This window comes from Tetrao urogallus, assembly GCF_951394365.1.
Source record: "Tetrao urogallus genome assembly, chromosome: 2".
NCBI lineage: Eukaryota > Metazoa > Chordata > Aves > Galliformes > Phasianidae > Tetrao > Tetrao urogallus.
Window position 1 is genome coordinate 57,911,587 of NC_136814.1, and position 24,311 is coordinate 57,935,897.

The 24,311-nt window shown below is 36.2% G+C and overlaps 1 protein-coding gene across 1 annotated transcript in view; it reads left to right on the plus strand.

Annotated features, from left to right (window-relative positions):
• The window catches only part of PTPRK (protein tyrosine phosphatase receptor type K), a gene marked incomplete at both ends in the record, with an annotated part of 369,996 nt that overhangs the window by 235,457 nt on the left and 110,228 nt on the right, over positions 1 to 24,311 (plus strand). Inside the window, one exon of the mRNA XM_079550348.1 lies at positions 3,318 to 3,611. Coding sequence (XP_079406474.1) covers positions 3,318 to 3,611 — 294 coding nt within the window. The remainder of the gene's footprint in view (positions 1 to 3,317; positions 3,612 to 24,311) is intronic.

Below are 24,311 nucleotides of genomic sequence, written 5' to 3' on the forward strand. Positions count from 1 at the left end.
AGAGGACCTGGCACTTTGTTATGGCAGTTAGGATACTGCTTCCTGTCCCATCACTTCCCATCGCTATATGAGTTCTGACACCTGCACACAGCTGGGAAAGCTGCAGGAGTTTTCTTACCCCTGTAATACCCCATGTTTGAGGGGCTGAGAGGCAGTGAGCCTGGTCAGGACTTCAGAGTTGTGATTAGTGGGCAGTATTGATGGTAGGTGGATGGTTGTACTGGGTCATCTTGGAGGTCTTTTCCAGCCTTGGTGATTCTATAAGTTAAGTCATCTGTGGATTAAAATATAGTTTTGGATAAGGTTGTTTAGAAACTTGAAAACTTCTCAGAGAAAGTTTATGGCCAGAAAAAGCAGAACTGTATTCAGTGGAATTTGCTTACTAGAAATTCTCTGTGCCTTACATGTCAAGATACTTCAAAATCTTCTCGAAATGACTGTAGGAGTTGTGTGGTTTTTTTGACAGAAATAAAGAGTCTTATTCTCTGGTTTGATTGCCATGGCCAGGGCAGAGGGAGCCCATCAGGATGGCTGAACTTGCTGCCAGGATGGGTGGCTGAAAGCCACCAAATGCATTTTTCACGTGGCTGTCTGTAGCCAGCCAGCTTAGAGCAAGGCAGGGCAGACTCTGACGCAGTGGTGAGCTGTTAGTTCTCAGATTCCTATAGCATTACCACTGATCCAAACTTTTCACTTGTTATGGCTGAAGCTAAGATTGTAGGTTGTTTGGAAACCAGACCAAAGTTCTGAGAATATGATTTTTCTTGGGGTTCTCTCTCATGCATCTCTCTTTTTTTTTTTCTTTTTCTTTCATTCCTCATATAAAAGACTTTTCATTTTTGACAGACTGTCTTCTTAAGACACTCTGAAACTGTGTTGTATATTCCTAGATGGACCTAAATTGTTAGAGTGAAAAGCCTGCAACATTGTTTGGATGTGAGGATGTGTATTGTATTTAAATCTCATGAATAGAGTAGTATTGTATATATGTGATAGTTGCTATGGAAATGGTAACCAAAATGTTAATAATAGCTTTGTTCGTTCTTTTAGTTGTTAATGATAATTTTCTAAGCCATAAAAGTTTCAGGTTGCTGTGTATTAGAAAGGAAATTATATAATTTGAAATTATAATTGGGAAACATTTGATGGATCTGGTTATGGAATAACAAATGAGAACAATTAATAGAAAGTTAATTGGGTAACATCAGAAAAGTTTATCTACTATATTGGGATTGCATGCTTCAGTTGATACTTAGTGTACTTTTGGGATTTCTGGTTGCACCACACCTCTGGTTCTGATATATATTGTATTATGGAGAATATTAATAATGCTGCAGAACAATTACTTGTTCATTTGCTAACTGATTAAAGTTCATGCATAATTTATTGGAACAGGGAGAGACTATAAATAAGTCTCCTTGTCCTCAAGAGCTTAAAAACAAAATGCATATGCAAATATAAGAATACACTTTACCTCTTAACATAAAAATTTAATATGCAATGGTATATTAGTTTCATTAATATGAGGTTTTATTTGTAATAATCGTGCTCTTAATCAAAATATATACTTCCAAACATAGCTTTATGTTTTAGAAGTTTATAACTTGGAGCTGGTAGTGTTTCATGCTCATCAACATTTACGTTTTCTACTGTAATATACTCTGACCTTAGAATTCATTAGTTTGACATTTAATGTGTTAGTTTCACAGCAAATAAACTGCCCTCATTAAGCCCAGTTGCATTTCTGAGCCTTGATGCAGTTAGGGATTTGAATTAGTTCATTTGCACTCTTCTTGCCAAAACAGAGTAAAACGTGTAAATAATTAATTGTGATACTTACTAGGGTTTTCTATATCCTGAAGCTGGAATTTAGATAGCTTGGAAGATGCACCTTTTCACTCTGAGAGGATAAAAGGATCTCTGCTTGTGACCATTATAGTGTATTGAAGTTCCCTGTCTCCAAACTGAGTGGTTGGTATGCAGCTGGTCTAGAAAAGCCTGAAAGAGAGGAATCACTGTGGCAGAATGTCTGAGAAATGTGGGAAGGTCAGTCAGTTGCAGAGTTAGTAAATACACTGTCATGTCTTGAAGGGAATCTTCACTACTGGACCTAGGGAACTTGGGAGTCCCAGCTTGACCTTCACCATACAGTGAGGGTGGGATGGAAAATGAAGGCTGGGAGACATTCTGCAAGTTCTTCTCAATCATCACTCTTCACATGCTCTCTAAGTGACATTGGTAGGGTCATTCCTGGGAGGCAGAATATATGCAATACTTCCACATGTTAACCTCTCTTGTTTGGAGAGGTGAGGGACAACGGTAGTGAGAAGGGCCAAGACCTAGGGAAAACTTTGGATCTGGGACTCTGTCTTTTTTCTAATATACTGACCATGAGATCCCTTTACCTGCTCAGAGTTGCCATGTTGTTAGTTCTGCGTCTCTGCTGTGTGGAACCCCTGTGTGCATTGAATTCAGTATTGTTGCCTAATTAACTGAAACAAATTAGTTAAAATATGAGCCATCTGGATGAAGATGAACCTTCCATGTTTATCAGTGGATTCATTTTAACAGGGAAATACATGTTGCTGGTGACTGTTTTTTTTTTTTTTTTTAAATAAATCATTCTTAGGCAATGTCCTACTTTACATATACATTTCTCAGGGTAAGGGAGATTTCACTCTCCATTAGGTCTGTTGCTATCTTTTCACGTAGCAACTGTCTAAATTTTGGGGTGGAAGGTGTTTCAAATAGAGGAAAACAAAAGCCAGCGTATGTTCTATTGTTTGACTTTCTAAATCAGCAATAAGTTATCTTGGAGTAAAATAATGAAATACGTGGTTGCACTTTTGCTCGGTTCTGAACATTCTGAAAGCCTGCAGTAGGTAGTTGTATCTTTCATCATAACTGCATCTGGCAGACTTTAGTGCTAGTGATTGCAGTGATAGTGATCTTTAAGAATATTCTGTGTAGAGTTAGTGTATGTATTATAACCGTTTCTTTAAGGAAAGTATGTACGTGGCTTCTGCCAATAAAAGAATAGCAGTTCTTTTTTAAAAACTCAAATTATTGCTGTAGGAAATGATATGAATAATCTGAGACTTCTAAATGGAAAACATAATGTTGGTCAGATACCTGTGGTGTGCCACTGAAATCCTCTTCAGCTCTTGTTTGCTTGATGTTGGCTTGATTTTGCTTTCAGCTTTTAAATCTTTGCAGATCAAGACTCAGAAGCTTTTCAGTGGAAGGAGACCTCCTCTTAATGTTTCATCACTGATTTTTTTTCTTTTTTTTTTTTTTTTTAATTGTCTCCCATACAGAGCCTCCTCGACCAATAGCACCTCCACAGTTGCTGGGCGTTGGACCAACTTATTTGCTAATTCAGCTCAATGCAAATTCAATTATTGGTGATGGACCCATTATTCTGAAAGAAGTAGAGTACCGAATGACATCTGGGACCTGGACTGAAACCCATGCTGTCAATGCCCCAACCTACAAACTCTGGCATTTGGATCCGGATACTGAATATGAGATTCGTGTCTTGCTTACCAGACCAGGTGAAGGTGGCACTGGACAGCCAGGACCACCACTCATCACCAGAACCAAGTGTGCAGGTGAGTGCTGCTCAGAAAAGATAAACCAAAAAAACTCTGTTTTTTGCAGGTCTGTTAGCTTCTAATTAACTTGTAGCAGAAACTAAGGATTCTTTAGCACGGAGAGAATCCTAAACTGTCCAGGAATCCGAATTTTGTCTGAATATGAGCATGCTGCATCCACTGCTTTACTTGGCCACTGTCTCTCTTGATGTGATGAGTGCTAACCATGGGAGGCAGGTTAGCAGGTGGGATGATAGAAAGCTAAGAAAACTTCTCTTCATGGAATTAAAAAAGACCTCATCATTTCTGGAAAGGACAGTTGTCCTCTTTTTTCACCCTTCATTTGCGTTGTAAATCAACTTTAATATAAAGGAACATGCATAGAAAAATTATCTATTAAACAAATAAGATTTTACAAAAAAAGGTAGTGTCCTGCACTACCTTTCTTCCAAGCAGATGTGCAAGGTCTGCCAGAATCTCTAACAGTTTCTAAAGTACACATGCAAATATCACTAGGAATGCCTTTTCTTCTCCATTTTTGACCTATTGCCACTAAAAACACATGTTGCTGTCTTGCAGTCTGCTTCTGTGTTTTTTTTCTGAGTGCCTCTGCACGGCCAGCGCCAAGAAGATTAAGCGCTGCCAACTTGTGTTATATGCTCTTCCTTGCAAAGCTACTTAGAATTATTTTAATCTCAGCTTTCATAAAAAAAGATAATGCCTACCTCTCATAGTTGCAGAGGAGAAAAATTAGAGGTTTGAACATCAGACTGGGAAGTAAATAAAAGGAAACTTAAATTGTAGGGTTTTTCTTCTAATCTTAAGATTTATAGGGCCTGCCTTACAGATTTTGAAAATATACACTGTAGTAGATTTAGTGAAGGTGCTGATAACCATCTATTCAAAACTAAATTAAAGTAGCAAGAAATAAGAGGTTCAGTGGCAGATTTCCAGCTGTCATATATACATAGGCATATGTAAGATAAAATGTTTTTTTCATACGTTGGTCACAGACCTCAGATGGACAGCTATTCAAATTCTCATTTAATCACTTATGACCATTTATCTTACTTGAAGAAGAGTCAATGTCTAGATCACAAGCTAATACTTCAAGTCAACTAGGTCAGTACGTGTGAATCCCTTGAAAATTAGACAGTCTATTTTGAAATTGGGCAGAATCTTGTCAGAAGCTGAGGCACACTGTTCATTTAACCCTAACCAATAAGCTTGCAGCTGGAGCAAGATGAAACTGAAGGCATTTTTTAATTTTTTTGATCTTATTTATAATTTAATCTCTCTTTCCTGTGAAGTGAAAAGATATTTTTGCCTATCTCAGTAAAGATGACAGTTGTTCAGATCTAAGTAAGGTTAGGCATTGATTTATGGTACTGAATTGTTTTAGACAGTCTTCTGAAACAGTAGAAATTTGAAAACATGTTCTATCTTAAAGAGTTTGAGCCAAGATGAACAAATCCCAAATGTTTGGATTCCTTTTCCCCAGCACTTGAAAAATATTTCGTTTACTCAGTGTGTGACAGACAAGAGCTTTTAAATGAGAAAGGGAAAGAAAGCAGATCATGATTTGCATGAGACTTGACATATTTTTAAAAGCAACTAAGGGGAAGCTTTATTGTGAGTCCCTAAATTGAAAACCTGCATGTAAGACACCAACATCTAGTCTGACTTGAGACAAATTTTTGACTCAATTTTCAACTTTAATCCTCTCTGAAATGCATCACATAAAAAAAAAAAGAAAAGGGGAGGGGGAAGGGGAAGCCACCATTAAAAAATGTGAACTTTCACAGTAACATTGTTTTAGTCACAGTAAGATTTTGCACTGTTTACCCTGAAGTAAGATGGATTTGGATTCTTCTTATTCCAGGAAAGCAAAAATGAATAACTATCACTATTAACCAGTTTCAGTTAGAAGGTGAGTCAGTAGGGGTTTGTGGAGGCTGGAGCATTGAGTCCAGCATCATGGGACAACTCACACAAGGCATCAGGTTAGACATTGGGTCACCCTGCTGCCTTCTCTCCTGGCTTGAATATGCAGGCAGGTGTTCCTTTTCCACGGTGCTCTCCCAAGACTTTTGTAGATAATTGCAAGTCCAAACTGATATGTGTTTTATTTTTGAGAGTTTGTTCTTAAAAGGCAAAAATAAGAAGTCTTTTCTGAAGAGAAGATTTTTAAGAAAAGGTAAAGCTCAGAATTGCATAACACTGCAATCTCTTCTGCTCCTGATATTGTATTTCTGACTGGCAGGTGATTTACTATGCTATATTAGATGACATTTTGTGCAGCAATGTCTTCTTTCTGGAGGTTCTTCAACTATTGCTAATTCTTGTTTCTGACAAGATCACTTATTTTTCAAACAAATACTTTTTTTTCGCTGTGTTCTTTGTCAGTTTTGTATTTCTACAAGTTGTGTAGGTATTCATTCAAATTCTGAAACAAATTATAATTGATTGTCTGATCAGTGTCAAGTGAAGTAGAGAGAAATAAATGAATTTTGAACATGAAGTTTGACTGCTCTCTATACAGATTAAAAGGCACACATTAGTGAACATTGATCTGATGAGTTGTTAGTACCAGTAACAGCTAACTCACTGACACTGATCAATAGGAATGGGTTAGTATTCTGCTGCTGTGTATTTAATACCTAAGTAAATATTAGTGTTATTTTTGAATGAAGATTGAAAATGATTTTCCACAGAATTCACTTAGTATTTATAATTTCTGGACATTTGGTAACAACATATTATTGATCAGTTAGCTTGTGGTTTGCTGGAGATGTATCCTACTTCTAAACAATTTAAGCAATGACTGTATGTATCCCTGTATCAGACACACACGTTTATTATTAAGTATTCTCATCACTCTCCATCTTCTTCATGGCAAGAGCAGTGCCTAGTGACTTAGTGACTGTTTCCAATAATACCAAACAAAATGATTTTCTAATGAAGGGATAATTCTTTCAATAGTTAAGTCTTCCAGAAGCCTGTCTATCTAACTGCAATTTCCGAAGTAATATTTCTTTATGCTGAAGTTACACGGCTGTGTTTTGCTAGATAACTTGCACGCTGTTTTGTCAGTTTGCAGTCCTATATCCACAATTAAAGATAGTGCTGAGCAATGAAATGTACAAAACAATGTACAAACAAAGAGTATCCTTAAAGGATTGAAGTGAGCTTAAAACATGTTAAACAAACCATCATTCTCCTCCTTAAAAGCCACGTATAGTCTTTGTTCTTCCATTTTTTTGAGCGCAGACAAAATTTGTGCTGAGCACAGCATTGTGTACCCATGTGTGCTGTTTAGAAATAATCAGGAGCTGCTGATGCTAGAGTCTGCATCCTTCCAGTTGCATCTCGTGGTGTACCCAAGCTGGCAACGATGCCTGCACCTCTTGCCTGCTGGTATTCCTGTAATTATTCACTTCTTAAGCATTCTAAAACCAAAGGCAAGGGTAGCATTTTCATTGCAAGTAATTCTAAGGTAGTTTTCTGTGGCTATTTTGTTTTGAGAGTGGTTGGATTTTTCATTATTTATTTGTTTGTTTGTTTGTTTGTTGAGTAGTATGTCTGAGTTGTGATTGCATACCCTGCCTTTCCTTTAGGGAGCTATAGAAAATATGTTGTAATCTAAAATTGTCCAGTTAGGCTGCTTTATCAACTGTAAGTTGTAAGTTATTCTGTTACATTTGCTACTGCTTCTGAGTAACGGCTAACGGCTCAGCTTTATGATTAACTGAGGTTTTAGTAGCAAAGGAGGTCAATAGTTCAGCCTGTCCAGAGCTTAATATATGTACACAGCAGAATAACTCACTCTTGCTCTATAGAAGTTCAGTGCAAGGCTGTGATTTTTCGTAAAATGTGAAGAATTGTAGAGCCGTTGGGGGAAAGTCCTGTTTTTATTGTGCTTTTTTTTTTTTCTCTCCCAAATGCTTTGTTTATAATAAACTGTTACATGTATAAGTTTTAAATAATAACGGATAGACAGGAAGCTTTACACTCAAGATTGCAGCTTAATCAGAGCTGCAAATGGAATAGATATTGATGCTTGTTATTATTATTATATGGTTGTTCACAACAGCTTCCAGTCACATAGCCCTGGCTATCAGTAGCAGTCAGCTCACAGACACAGGGGCACAGTATATGTTTCTGAGATCCATCTGCAGGTAAATGTTGGTGAGCTGGGCTGCTCTCTGTCCCCCTGCTGCAAGTGCAAACTGCTCATCTGCAAATGTGGGCAAACACTGAAAAACAAAAGTAAGCTTAAGGGGTTGTTTTTTATTTTCTTAGGGTTTTTTTGTTGTTGTTGCTTTTTTTTTTTTTCCCAACAGTAAGACTCCTGCAATGTTGACTAACAACAAACAGTTGACAAACTGACTTTTCATGGCCATCTGGAGAATTAAAATGTTGTTCTTGTTCCATGCAAATTCAATTTGATTTTTGGAATGAGGGGAGTGAAAGGTACATGGCAGAATAAAATTCACTTGTGCTGATATGGGAGGAATACAGTGCTGCTTAGGTCTGGGCTGTTGGCCTTCTGCACTTTTAGGGTGAAGGTGGAGAGCTCAAGGCAGGAAGCTTGATTTATAAGCTTTGCTGTGTGCTGTGCATGAGAGCTCAGTGTGGTGGTATGGGAGGAAGTAGATTTGGGAAACCAGATACAGTCAGCATCAGAGACAGGTTCTGAGCATATAAGACGGACTATTCATTTATGTCTTGAAGCAGTTCATCTTAAATTCTTATTTTAGTCTTTCAAAGCTAATAAAAGTACAGAAATATGTGTAATTCCCAATCATTTATTTAAAAACAAAGAAGTTAAGTGGACAGAGAATATTTACCTTTACAGCAGAACAGTTATCTTAAGGTTTCAAACAAAACCTTACTTTTTAACCTCACAATTAATATTATTAGAGATTTACAATACAGCTGAGAGTAGAGCCTAAATACAAAGTGCTTTAATTATATATTTTTATTACTCATATTTCTGCTGTTTACAAGCTGAACATTCTTCTAAAATGTGATACTTCAAAAAAATATATTTTCCATTTGTCACTGCAGAAGTGACCACATTACACCAATATTTATAAGTTGCTGTTGTTTTTAAAAATGTATTTGGCACTTATGACTGTTTCTGGGCTTTTGGCCAACTAGTAATTGGAAACACTGAAGATCTCACTAGCAGATTCCAAATGCACCAGTCTTCTGCTCTTTAAAGGTTTACCAGTTTGCTATGATGTAGGATGGAATATTAAAAAAAAAAAAAAAAAAGTATTTAAAAAGTATTTAAAGTTTGGAGTAAAGAAACTCAAAATCTTATTCCTTTTGGAATTGAAATGAAGAATTGCATATTTGTTGTTCAGAGAGCATCCTGTAGAACAGCTATCTGATTTGGACCATCAGCTGGCATGTTCAACCTGTACTCTGCTTATTGTGCTGATTGCCACATATAGAATTCTAATGATGCTTATATCCATAAGAAAGGGCTATTGCACAGCTGAGTTACCTAGCAGGAGACTAGGCAGAGCGCCTAGCCAAGCTCCTGTCAGATTGTGCGAATTAAGCATGGTATCCGCTTTTTCAAAGGATTGCAATGCTGATGACTCAGTTGAATTGGCATTAAATTGAAAGTTCAGGCACTGACCTCTGCTAAATTAGTTTTCAGCTTTTTGTGTTTGCTATATTCAGTGTTGCTTAGTATCTCTTTTTTGGTATTTGCAGCTGCAAGCTCTCTGTACTAAGTGAAAGATTTCTTCCAGGGTTGTGCAATGAGATGCAGTTTTACTGAATTCTCTCCAGATTTCTTCTGGGAGGTGACTTCTGTTCGTGGTTAGTTCTTTATAGGATGTATTCAGCAGTAGATCGTTTTATGTCTCTTTACCTGTGATTAGAGGTAGCAGACCTCAGTTGGTGGGCTCTTGTAACTTGGCCACCCACTTCTCAAAGCCACTGTTTGGTGCAGTGCCCTCTCTTGCCTGCTTTCTGAGGTTCCCACCAGCAGGCAGTACCAGTCAAGGGCCTGCTGTAAGAAGTGATGCTGGTCTTTGGCAAGTCACAGCCTGTGCACTCTGGTATTGGTAACCAATCTCATTCACTGACTGAAGCCCATCAACCATATGATGGAGCAGACTGCTTCTCCTTGGCTGAGCAGAAAGGGATCAGTCATTGCCTCTGCCTGAGCTGCCTTCTCTTACCTGTGGTTCTGCCATCCCTGGTTTCACCTCAGGCTGTTCAGCTCTTTATGGAGCAAGTGCTGCAGCATGGAGGCTAGCAATTTATCCGAAGTGCAAGTAACAAGTCAATAGATCACGCTTTGTAGAGGAGCACTGTCTGTGGCAAGAAAATGTATTGCAGTGCGTTAATCCATGGCATCAATTGCAGCTGTAAAATAGTGGATGTGGGTAATAATTCATATTGCAGCACTTGAAAATGCTTTGGGTGCACCCAGACTAGATAACCATTAAAACTTCTCTGAAGTTTGGGGATTAATGTTCACAGATTTTTGCTCTGTGCTCATTCCCAAAGAGCATGACTGCAGGTTAATTTAATCTTACCCTGTAAGTTTCTATTAACTGTAGAACTGTAACTGAAACTTCGATTTTTAATTTCAACTGGAAAAAAAAAAAAAAAGAAATAGCATCTTTTTGGAATATGATTAATTAATGTGCTTGATACTTTAGTTTGCTTTCATAATTAGGGTCTTTACATTTTTAAAGTGTAGTATTAATTTTATGGTGCTCGAGAATTTTCAAGTGCCTTAATATAATTTTTTTTTTTTAATGCTCAGTTTTATAGGGCCAGCTTTTTTTTTTTTTTTCTTGTGCTTTCATTTATCAATCTATTAAAAATTAAGCAGAAAAAAATTACTGAAATCTCAGGAGTTACTCTGATCAGTGCAGTACTTAAATGTGCAGTTTTGGAAGCATGCTATTTCTCAGTGCTATTTTGATACTATTAGCAGAATAATTTGAAGTGTGTAAGAAAGGCTGTGAGTAACATGGGTTGTAGCTTGGAAGTGCTGAAAAGAAGTACCAGAGTGTGTGTTGAGGGAAGGGATGGGATTTCCCAGATGCATTCATTGTTCTTTCCCCATAGGTCTGTCTTCTTAAAAATTATGGGGCGATATCATGCTATTCATGCTAATGTGAGATCTGGATCAAGTTCAGGTTAGCATCCTCCTTAAGGCTAGGACAGACTTCCCAAAAGCCCTGCTTCTTAATGCCATTGATTCTTTGAGCTTTATCTGCTAGATGGATCTTTATTTTGCATTTAATTCCTGTTCCGTTTTTTTGGGTTTCTTTTTTTTTTTTTTTTTTTTTTTTTTGAGTTTAGTTTCACTGCAAGCATAGGCAGTATAATTGTTTCCTCCTAATTAGAGGCTAGGTTATGTGAGGTAGAACTGAGTGAATTTCATTTTCTTTATTTTATTTCTCAGTTAATCTTCCTGCTGGCACTATAAGGGAGCCTGGACCAGATGATGCTTTTGTATAAAATGATAATGAAATGGTTTCCATTTTAATAATCAATTGAGAGCACATTATGCAGTAGATGATGTCAAGTTGCACTTGAGGTGACCAGTAGGTCCAGAATCCTAAAATGGCTCGTCAGGACTCTTAGCACTACCTGGTTTTGCTTGGTGTTTAAAAGAGTAAATAAATGTGGAGCAGTCCTGGAAAGTTCCCCATGACTTGAAAAGTAACATTCAACAAACTGACATAAAGGATCAGAATCACCCAATTAATTAAAACCTTGTCATCCTTAATTCTAAACAGAATAATGGAACTGCCAATACAAGGGCTGATTAATGAAGAATTAAGAATGTAATATAGTTAGAGATAGTCAACAGGTTTATGGAATACTGATCTTGTCAGCATAACTTGATTTGTTTTAAAATTAGATTACAGATTTGGTTAATAAAGGCAATATTGTTCTTCTGTAATTTGATAAAAAACATTTTGATTAAGAAATCAAAATAAAATCAACTCAAATGGAGAAGAACTAGCTGTTGTATCTAAAACCATTTTTATGGATTAATTGAATAAGCATTTCTATTCCTATCAGGAACAGTTCTATGTAACCTACAAAGATAAGCTGGAAAATGGAAAAAAAAATAATAAAAAATAATAATAATAATAAAAAATTTGTATAAGTGGTTAAAAAGAAAGGAAGAACAAAAAATTAGGCTACTGATTTAATGTGCTGTTATTCTATAATTCAAGAAGGTGAGCGGTAATATATCAAAAATGTAGTGGGCCATAATGTCAGAGTAGGAGAAGTAGAGCTCAGTCACTGTGTAGGGGATGATGTGATTTGGGGATCACTGAGCACTGGGCTCTTGGCTGGGCATGGTTGCTGAAAGAGCTCATCCAGTCCTTTGCTGTGCAAACCAGAGAAAAAAATCTCACTCTTTCCATAATATTAGAAAATATTTTAAAGTTTTTTGAAGTTACACATTTGAAATTACTTTCAAATTTACTACTTCACTAGTTTCCCTTTAGCCCCCATTTTCCATGTCTATCTCCCCCAGTCTGTGCAGTGTCCTGTTCTATAGAATCAAATTACAGTGTTACACAAATTACACAAGAGCTTATTTTCAGGAGAATTGGGAAACCAAAAGAAAAGAATTCTGGCAGAAAACTGGATTCCTGAAAGAAAATCTTGTTGTTAAAGAGGTGTGATGTGACCAGAATTAATATTATTATTATTATTTTAATTTTTAATTAATATTATTATTAGAATTAATATGGTCAGTCTTGTGGTTGAAATCTGTACTCGAGTTTCCTCTGTTTGATATCTCCAATCCCAGTGAATAAACTGCATACAATTTCATTTGTATATTAGAGTGTTTCATCTCATTTTACTTTTTCAAACTATTTCATTTTGTGCATTTTGCTTTTCTGGTCAATATTAATTGCTGAAAACTATTTAATTTCTGTTGGAAATGGTAAAATGCACTCAGATAATTAAACATCTCAAATACTCAGAGTACCTCGAGCTCAAATTTTTTCAGTTTGTTACCTTTATTTCATAGAATCATGTTCAACATGAGGGATTGGTAGAAATACACTTGACATCATGCACTTTTTTGTGTATCAAATGAATTCTACCAATTAGGCTGAAGTGTCAAGAGTATGAGCACCCTCTGGAAACACCATGCGCTGCACTCCCAGTTTGCAACTTGTAGCACTTCAAATGATTATAAAAAAGTAAACTATTACAGTTGCAGTACATTTCCTTAAAAGTAACAGCTTTAGAAGATAGCTCTGGACTGTAATTCTAGAAATGTGCTTTCTGTTTGTGGCTATTTTGTCACCTTTGACATTGTGTCTCAGTGCTGTTTGGAAAATGGGCTCAAAATGAATGTTTCGCCAGCAATTTCTGTTAAGTTCATTTACCCTGTGATTTTTTCAGAGCAAACACTTCTCTTAATTTTATTGTGTTTGTTGCAGTGAGACCTACGCTTTCCACAGATAAGTAATGTGATTGGATTTTAGTATAACAGAGGTTAATAATATGGAGAATAAATTCTTGTTCATTCAGTGAATTTTTTTCTTACTGTTGCAACTTTCTGGTCTTGTGGTGGAAGAGAACCTCCATGACAATAAAGAGCTCTACATTTTGTTCTTAGTGTAACCGACATTTCTCTGTCTGTCCATGTCTGTCCATGCCCAATCCACTCTTGATTTTCACTGAATACATTATGGGATGCAGTGGGGAGTGAGTGATAAGTGGAACAATAATATTGTATAGAAATTAGTAGAGATCAATTTATGCCGTATATATATATATATATGTTTTTGGCAGTTCTATCACGTCTGTGTTACTCCCTGAATGGCCGTAATTAAGGATCCTGCTAGCTGAGAATATTCCTTATGTTTATGTGTGTGTATGCCTCTTCACCTCTAAGACTTCTTAGCTTACCATTGCCATGTTTTCTTTCTGTATCTCTCAGCTTTTTGGAAACCCTCCCAGGCCTTCCCTTCAGCTTTGAAGCACATTTTAAAGTTAGAGGTAAAATCACCAATGCTTCTGTCTTAAGGAATGGATGAGAGAAGGAATAATATGTCCTAGAAGTTTTTCCCATAGTGTTATGTGCTCGTAAGAAAGCTCATAGATCATCCAGTGTGTAAGAATCTATGCAGAAAAAAAAAGAGAAAAAAAGATTTTCAGATATAACAAATAATGGGTAGGGAATGATAGTGCCTGCGTATTTGAAAGACAAGTTCAGATGGTTGACATTTTTCATTGTCACTTCACCGCTGGGCATATTCAGAGCAGATACCTGTTGTTTATAGAATGAGGGGAAAAAATGTTCACAACAGTAACATTATATAGAAATCAACAAGCATACATACCCATGATCTTTATGTGTTACTGTGAATTATTTAGTCCTGAATTTACTAGTTATTGCGTGCTTTAAATAAAGTCACTTCTCAAACTTACTTTTTTTTCCCTGTGATAATTTGATCTGATTCCCACAGCAGGCACAGAAGTGCTACCATGCTTCAATATTGCCCTCACAAATCAGCTTACTGCCTCAGTGTTTAAGAAGGGATTTGCAAGTTTAAGGTGAGAGTTCTGAGTCTGACTCTAGGTGATTTAAAGATCTCTTGAAAATACATTTGCTTTTGATTCCAAGGTGTGGAGTTCCAGCTGAGATACTGCAGCACACACCAATCAGGTGCTGTGATGGAAGCTGTTCACTCTGTTGGATTCAGTCTGAAAATCTGCCTTATGGATAGGCATAAATCAGAAAATGTCAGGAGTTCCCGTTACATGCTTCATTCACCTACATTAATCTACTGTAGATTCCATCTGTTCTCTCAGTGTAAATATGCGTATGCTTTTTCAGCCTCTGAAAAGCAGCCATCCTGTACCTGTAGCCCTGTTGAACAGCTCTCAGGTACTGGGCATGCTTCCTTTGGCCTATGCTAGACAATTACCCAGGGTTAGAAACAAATTTGCAGCCGTTGTAATAAGGAACAGCTATGAAAACAAGCAAACAACAGAAAGCACTTACTGCCTTTATAATATTGTGTTTCAAGCTTAGATACAGAAAATCTGTTTTTGAATCACTCCTGTTACCCCTGCCATCCTTCTTTCCTTGTTTCATCCTTTGCCTTACTCAGTCTTGTGTAGGGCTTGTAGTGAGGTTAAGTATAGCTCTGCCAGCTCCTGGAAGAAACTCTTTTGTCTCTGGTGTTGAAGGTCTGCAATTTGCTGAGTTGTCTTCTGCACAGAATAATTGTTGGTGTGAAAAAAATCAGTTACTCAAAGCAGTGCACCTTCTGTAATAGTAAGTTCCTCTTGGTCAGAATGATGGTATTTAAAAGTCTGTGAAGGTTATTATATGTTCTCTTGCTTGTTTGTTTAAAATTTTAATATATCAACCCACCCTTTTGAATTTAACCTTTCCAGGTGTAGTCTTTATGAGGAATAAGAGCATAAAGTAGGCCACAAAGAAGGGCTGCTAAGTGAGAGACTCTTGGATGGAGGAGGCTGAGCATTCCTGTGCATCTGGCAGTGAGGAAGCACAGCACTAGCATAATGCTTACCCTGTAGTGTTTTAATTTCTGCAAGAAAAGTGTAACTTTTTGTGCTTTGTAAAGTGAGTGTTTAGCTATTTAGCAAGGGACAAAGCATAATGTCATCATTTGAGAGATGTATTGTCAACTTGGACAGGTGATATTTAAGGAGCCTGAAGAGAGAAATGACCTGGCAGTGTAACAAGACATATCACAAGTGACTGTCTCAGAAAGAATGAAAACAAGACAGACAATTTCCATTACTTCTCAATGCTAAGGTGCTAGCATTATCCCCTAAACAACCACATGCTCCAAGCAATAATCATGCACTGTCTTCTTCTGTACTAATATAAAAGTGGAATTCAATCTCTTTGACACGTATTGCTTCAGCTTCTGACTTGTCAAGTTGTTTCTCTGTTGGAGCTCAGCTAATATGTACTGAATAGGCTTTGTATACTGACTGAAAAGGGTGAAATACTTATCCATTTTCCTTTGAAGCTGGCTGCAGAGGTGTCTAGAATATGCTAGGGGAGAGAAGCTTTGTTTTTGGTTGTCTTATTGTAGAACAGGAAAAAGTTGAGCCTTTCTTCAAATTGGCTGCTCTTTCAGAGTCTGCCCTTCAACCTGAACTGAGGAGCCCATTCGCTACTTGCTAATTCCCAGAATCATTTGGAGGGAGGCAGTCCTTACTGTTTCTATCATCCCAGCGGTGTCTGTGCACTCTGGTTTTTATGGCAGAATTTCATTTTTCTTTTTTAAACTTCTCAGCAGGAACATTTTTGCAATACCTGATAGAGAGGCTCAACATTTTCTGTATCAGTCAATTCCTGTCCTTCAGCTGCAGTATTCACTGTTGTTATGATATTCCGCCTATGGATGAAGTGCATTTTATAGTAAACTTGTATTAATTATGAAGTATTAAGTATTATGTTTGTGACCATTAGATTTCTCTATATGTAAGGAGAGATTAAATTAGTAATCAAGATAATCTGTCAAAAATGAGAAATTACTTTTCTTTGCAGTATATAAAAGAGAAAAAAAACCCACAAACTAACAATAGCCCTCCAGTGATAATGCCCTACAGCAGTTTGTTGCTTTTTCTTAACCTGCAGCCTAGGAACAAACTATTATTCCTATATTTGAAGGAAGTGAAAATTCAAAATACTTGGTTGAGACAAATGTAAGCAAAATTTTAAAGCAGCAGTCTTATCCACAACCTGAAACACTTTTGTCAGAACTTAATTTCTTTGGAGTATGCATGTTTCTGTGTTTTTGTTCTCTTCATTTTAAATCAAAAATATCTTAGTACAATTAAGTGATCACTTTATTAAAGATAACTGTTTATTAAGGATAACTGCAGCGGTTTTTTTGTTTGGTGGCTGCTTTTTTTTTCTTTTTTTAATGCTTTTTTTTTTTCCTCTAAACCTCCAGCAGCTTAGGGATACTTCCTCTGTACTATGACTGCAGTAGTACAGAAAATGGGTAGATAAGCTACCCTAGCAAGTACTGAATTGAACTAAGTTCTGAAGCTGCTGTTGTGACAAATGTCAGTAGCTTCCTGTCCAGGCAAGCCTTTCGGGACTGTTTTCTGAAGATGTCTTATGTATCATGGTATTCTCTGTACAAAATGTGTGTGAGGACTCATGCAGTAAGACACCCTATATAGATTTTCCATGCTGTCTTATGGAAAGTCATGCATTTAAATGTACTGCAAAGCGTATGCATAAGGAAATTGAATTAAGCTTGTTTCTTTTATCTCAAAGGTGACTTTTTTCAACTTTTGCATAAACATTCAAAGGTTTTGCTCTTTTAATGTAGCATTTGTGCATATAGTTTGCTATAAGCAACAAGAACAGATGAGAAAATCCTTGAAATTCTTTGTCTTGAAGGTTTCTGCTGTCAGATAGAGAAAAAGAAAATTAATCAAAAATGCATTTTGACATTTAAAAGAGAATTATTTGTCTTAAAACGCATCAAACATGCAAAAACATAAATTGGTTGAGTTTGCACATTTTGGAGCATTACTCTGTGATTGGTGCTTATTAGATAAACTAAACCATGTGTTCTATGCTTCTGTGTAGCAGCTTTCACCTTTGCTTAGTAAGCTAAATTGCTTTAGGACAAGTAGCCTTTCCAACTCTGAAGAGGTTGTGGAGATTTTCTTGTCAATGACACTTCTTTCCTGACTCTTCGTAGGTCTTGCATGTAAAGGCAGACATTACTGGAGTTGTTTCCCTGTGAATTCTTGTCTTTTGAGTTTGCATAGATAATTCCCACCTTGTCAATCCCTACCACTTTTGTTATTGCTGTTTTTGTGATATTCTTGGAGTATCTTAAAGTCAGTTTATTTCTAGCAATTAGCAGCATCTGGATTTGTGCTGGTAGCAGTGCTGTGTATGTAGTAGGAGTTAACAGTGCATCCTCTGTGGCGGCTGGCCCTCAGGCCTTTTGCTTTGTCTGATGGATCATCCTGATCCCTTGACAGTTACATACTGACAGAACTTGTCTCAGAAGTGGCAAGGCCAGCAATTGCTTGCTAAAACCCTTCGTCCACATACTCTGTTATACCCACATCATCTGAAGTCCTTATGCAAGAGGATACTGTTTTCTGTTAAAAATAGAAATACGGAGAAAGTGCAAGCAGTCTTAAAATACTCACCAATATCTTCAAGGTTTTCTTAGGAATGAGCTGGTTGATAGATTCTGAACTCGCGTAGCCTTCCAGTTGTTGCTGTAGTGCAGCTGGAGGTCTGACAGGCACTGCTGTAACTGAGCAGCAGGCATAGTCAGGAAGCAGTTTGCTTTGAAGTCTTGGTCAGGAAACTACAGAGTGGAAGAATTATCTTCTCATCTGCTTTCTGTATGGAAGTTGTCTGAAGCATAAATGGAAGGACCAACAGGAACACTTCCTGTAGGAGCCTTAGTGAAATACATGTTTCAAAACCAATTATTCTTGCCTAATTCCTTTTTAAAACCAATCAATAAATAGAAAGCAGACAGGCCACTATCCTCTGATGTTTTCAAAGACAGAAGAAGATCTAACTTTGGACTTGAGCACTGAATTGAAATTCTGCAGTCCCTGATAGCTTTCAGCATTTGCTTGTAGATGTCCATTACCACTCATGCCATTTGGAGTTGTTACTGGAAAAGTTTTCTGCAAAAAAATGTGAAGAGAAGAATTTCTGTTTTGACATTGAAACCTGCATGTATGTACAGAAATGCCTAGGTTTGGGTGTGTTTATAATGAAATTTGTATCAATTTCAATAAAAATATTCTGATAGCATTATAAAAATAAAATAAAATTTGTTTCAACTTACTGGAATGTTTTCTGTTATTAATATATGTAGTAACCAGAGAGATGGTTAGAACCATTTTCTCTCCCCAGTGTATTACAATAGACATGACGGAAGAATATCCTTACCTGCAGTATTGTTGAAGTTGGAAGAACTGAGTTTTGTCTTTGTTATTGCCAAGTATAGTTCACAAGGATGCAGCAATTTATATTCCATGCTTTTCTAAATGATCATTTCTGTGTATTGGTCTTAATCAATCGTGAGTGTATAGTAATAAATACTTCAGGCAGCCTGAACTTACCCTAGCATTATAGAATCATCACAATGTAAGGCTAGATAGTAGTGGCAGAAAAAGCTATAAATTTTAACAAGTGTTTCAAGAGAATTACATGACAAGTAAGTCATATTAAACGTAAAAATAGTTTTTGTGTTGATTAAAAATGTAGTTTAGAAGTTAGAAAGTAGTTTTTAAGAGTCAGAGAAGTAAAATTTGAGATTTGTTTTCCATTTAAAGATTGGGAAGGAAGAAACCTACTATTTTTGTCTTTTTAAAAGTCTTATTAAAGTTTATGAGGGGGATTTTAGAGAAAACTTGAGGAAATTGCTAGAAACGGGAAAATATGCTTGTGATACGAGTGTTAGGCTATCCCAGTTGCTGATATTGAAGAGATCGGATTTCCTTGTGTTATACACGTGTTGTAGTAATCCTCTGTGTCAGTATTTCTGTTGATCTCTGCTGGGGCCAAGAGTGACTGCCATTTCTCCTCCGCCCTCATCAGCATTTAATGCCTATTTTCACTTTTAAGTGCTTTGGTCTTATGTATGTGATGTCAGTTTTGTGTTCCTATCTGCATCTTTGGGATCGAACCAATGCCCAGATGTATGTTCAGAAGGTCAAACTTATATTATGAGGAAACTTCTATATTCCATAGGCGTATCTGGTAGTTTGTGAACACTTACTGAATGGTATTTGCTTCTGTCTAGAGGGTAAATGAGTCGAGGTAGGCTAGCTGAGTTTTTCAGTCATTGAGATTGCAAGTAATTTCGGTTTTCCAAGTATGTGTTTAATGATGTTTCCCTTGTGAGCAGTGTTCAGCGATCTCCTTGAAACCAAGCTCCCACTGAGGCATGGCCAGTGAAACCTGACCTTGAAATGATAGTGCAAGCCATGCTGAAAATTAATTGCTGATAGCATTCTCTCTGCTATTTGATATTTAATGAATAAAGAGTTCTTGCAAGTTCCAAAGTTTTACAGACAGGATGCAATTTTTTTTTTTTACAGGTTGACGGTTTAGTTGTTCTTGATGCAAGTTATTAAGAGTATCTTTTAAAAAATAATTTCAGGTTCATCTTAACTAAAAAATAGAGAAGTATGATGGTTTAATATCATTCAGACACGCTGATGTACTTCGTAGTTAAGTGTTTCACTTGCAAAGAACATAAACACAATACTGTTTTTGCATTATGTTAAATTTAACTAAACATTTTTTAAAACAATTGTTCTAGTCCAATTTATGTTGACAAAGACACTACAAAAATATTTTGCCATAAGCTAGGCACAAATATGGCACAATTAATTTCATGTTATATTTTGTATAATTAAATGAAGTGCTAACTTTGAGCTATTTCTTATGACAGCTCATAAAGCTGAGTTTTGCATTCTTGCAGTTAGTGTTTAAGTTGAAGAGCACATTTAATTTTAAAAACTTTGCTACTAAGTATGCTAATGTAATGTGAAATAATTTAGCTTTATATACTAGGTATTTTATTATTAATAGAAGTAATTCTGTTATTTTAATTTCAATATTGGGAATATCTCATATGTGAAATATAGCTTAACTTTCACTGGTCCAAAGTGACGACACACAAGATAAAAACCTGCACTCTTTCATTCTATGTTCTACAAGCATTTATGTTACCACATGGCCTTTTTCTTCTATGCAGTACTGCTTTATTTCAGATACCTTCCCTTTTCTTTTAAAAAGTATATTTTCACTTTAAAAATTCAGCTTACAGTTTTAGAAGAGAGTTATGGGAAAAATTTCTTTGGAATGTTCTTATACTGAGCTCCCAGTCCTTTATCCCTTTTTTTCTCTGGAAAAGTGAAAGTTTTTTTATTAGGTGCTTGGTTATTTGTGGATTTCTGGTATTTTCATTTTGTTTGTGGATGTTTTTCATGTGTTTGGTGTGGTATTTGGTTGGGTTTTTTGGCAGGGGATAGTAGGAGTGGGGAGGTTGGTGCTTGTTTAAAAAATGTAGAGAAAGGCAGAGAATGCAAAGCTATTGTACCTTATTTTCTTCTTTTCAACCATTTTCCTCTAACATTGATGACAATGAATTGTATATGCTTTAGCACTTCACATTTCTCTCATGTACCTATCCATCCCTTCTTTATTCACTTTTCATCTTTCTGTTGTATCTGGATTTCAATTTCCAGTTAAGTATCTGATCCTGAATGTGAAAATGGAAGTGCATCTTTGAATGTGGTCTACTCTGAATTAAAGGAAGTTTGTGGTTCTATCCCACCAGTATCAGTATTTGCTCTTACATCTCTTATATCCATTCTTCTTTGTTACAGCTGTCCCAAAATGCCTTAGTAATTCATACAATTTAAAGTTGTGTTTTTCTTTGTTTCATGTAGTTTTATCCTCTGATAACATAGCAGGAGAAACACTGCTATTAAAGGGAGGTGGTGGGTAGGATAGGGAGGTGGGAGCATTACTCCTCCTTGTCTTGTTGATCAACTTTGATGCAAAAGAAACAACAAAATTAATGTATTCAAAATAAACCCACTTAAAATAGCACCTGTTGATTGACTGTATCCGTTTGAGTCAATTAGACAATCTTAAGTTGTGCATGATTTTTAAAGGATGTGTTCATTACTTTTTGAAAATAGGAAGAAGAGACTTCCAAGTAATAAATTCTGTGTTTTTGTTAATGTGATTTTTACGATTCTTATTCTTTGCTTTAAGCTAGGCATAAACAGAATGCCAACATATGGTTGGCTTAAAATCTGACATAAGCCTCGTGCTTTTCAGTGGCCATAGAATCCTAGGAGTAGCTAAACCTTCAGCTTGTAGGATGTGACATCAGTGAGTAGCATCAGGTCTGATCCATTTGTTTTGAAAATTTATTTGAAAATATTGTCTTACCATAGAGAAAACTCAGTATTTGGAGAATGTTACATTTCTTTGGCAAAATTTTCAGCATCAACTGAAAATTGCTAACTATTAATATTCGAAAATGTTTGGCAATTCATTTTTCAGCATGCAAGCCTTGGGTCATGAATTCTTCAGGAAATTACATGCATTCTCAAAAAGTAGAGATTGCATTACTGTCATTATTCTTTAGAGGGTGTTACATTTTGCTTCCTTTTAGGAAAAATATACTTTATAATGATTTGATCTTCTGCTTTGTTTGTACGTGTATATAACAAAGAACTTTGCCTTGGCATACTTCTGAAAAAACATTGGTTTTGCTAGTTATGATAGTAAAATCTTTGTGTCAAGTTGATAAGTTCCAAAAAGCCATTTCTTGCCTTTCTGAATAGCTCAGTTCAGGCAGCTGAAGGAAAATCATAAAGATAACCAGTTTGTTTTTCCAAAAATTCCTATTGCTGCAATGCATTTTGCAGAGGAAAAAAAAGAAAAAAACAACAACAAAAAAACTGGAACAAGGATATAGAAGAACATTTATGTTCAGTTATCTCAAGGAACTAACTATGTGGGTTGATTGAAAAAGAGTAGATTGAATTACTGCAAATGTGACACAGGTAAAAAATGAGTGCAGTGATTTCTGTATGAGATGCTTGCATTTTGAAAGATGAAGTTCGATCATAATACTGAAATGTGAGAATATAAAAAATAAAGTAACACCTGAGATTTATTGCCTTTTTTAAAAAATGAAGTTTTATCCAGTGTCATAATAAGTTGGAAAAAATAAAATGTAGTTGGAATAATCAGCTTCCAAGTTATTACTGCTATGAAGCAACAAGTAATCTTAGTGTTTGATGCCTGGAAAATCAGCAGTAATGTACCATAAGGTATGAAAAAATGTTGCACTGCCATGTCTGATATCTGAGAATTTCAAGTGCTTTTATATTTTGAAGTTTCTATGAAAAAGTTTTTTTTATATTATTTGTTTCAGTGCCAGAGAGCTAGAGTGCTTAGAAAACTTTCTGACAGCAGCATGATCTATGTCACCTAAAAAGGTCCCTGAGTTTTGTAAATGCAAGAAGTAATGTGGGATTAGCCACATGAGCACTTGAGATAGCCTAACTCAGAAGAGCAAGGAAATAAAATCAATCAAGGTGCCTCCTGGGTCTTATTTTTCAGAAGTGCAGAGTACATCCGTTGTATGGATATAATTAGAATCACATTTCTTAAGGCTTCAAAAACTACCATTGTGTTCCTGAATGCATTTTTATGTTGTAATATTTTTCCTTGAGTACTAGTGAGTTCTTTCCTTGAAAGCAAACAAAGTTTAAATAACTTCTAGCAGTTTTACCTTACTTTATTGCTATGTATTGACTACAAACTTTAAATATTGTTGGCTTTCAGGATTCATGTTTTTCATCTTTGCATAACCCTGGAGTAGTATTCTCTCACCTTCCCTCACCTTCCCTTTAACAGGGAGAGCAGAAAAGATCATGAGGCCTCTTTGCTGTGAAGCAAAGTGATCTATGCACGCTAACTTGAATCCCCCTTGTTCAGTGATTTAATTGTAGTTGCATGACTGTAGAAAATAAGACCTGCTCATTGCATTGACTAAGATATTGGGCAGGAAATTGCTGGTTGATGGGCATTAACTAGCTTCCGAAGTGCTAGTACTTTCAGGGGCAGTATCAGGGTTTTGATTAGCTCTCTCTCCTTATCTTCAACATCTGTAAAAGTATATTCTACATAGAAGCTGAAATGTGCCTATTTTTAAATTATGTAACAAAAGATGGCATATGGAATGATACTAAAATTACTTGTGATGAAACTGCCTAGAGTGAGCAATACAGGCCAACTGCCACGAACAGTACAACTGGAACTGTACATCAGGTTTCTAGTTTTCAGCTTTGTGCTGAACCCACCAGTAAATACAGTGGAATTATTTTTACATAAAGCAGTAGGTAAAATTCTTTCATAGCCATTAACTGTTATGTTGGGAGTTGAATGTATTCTAAATGTTGTGATGATGCCAACTCTCCTATCTTAAGGTAACAGTGAAGCTTCCCAAGGAAGATCGCATTTTGATGTGAGCTGCAAAAAGCAGAAAATAGTCGGGCTGGGTAAAGAAATGTCATGATTGTTTAACAGGATTGGTTGTCTGAGCTGCAGACATAAAGCTCTTACCAGCCCATCTGATTTAGCCTGCAAGCCAACCATTGCCCTCAAACTGTTCTAAGTTGATTATTGTTTGTAATTGTTTTACTGCTAGTTTAAAAATGAGCATGCACTGCTTAGAAACATTTAGCTGCTTAACACCAAGCTTTATTACTTTCATTTCTGTAGCATGTAGGATATGATTTGGCTTTTTCTTGAGCTGAATTATGTCATGTCATAAAGGACTATAGCAGTACTAATTTGCTTGAAATGTGTTTGGATTTATCACAGCCAGCATAGCCTGTATGTTTTTTCTTTCTAATTTCACAAACACAGAAGACAGTAAAAATTACTTTTTCCTTCTGTTCTCACCACTGCTCCCAAACCTATATGAAAAGAAGTCTTGCAGAATACAGTCAAAATTTACATTAGTAATATAACGTAATCTGCATATTTATTCTTACATACACTATGCCAAAAAAGTGAAGGTGTGTGGGTGTTTTTTTATTTTATTTACCTGTAAAAGCTGTAAAAGCTTTCTCTCAGATCTTCCACATTTTATACAAAGTGTTATACAAAGA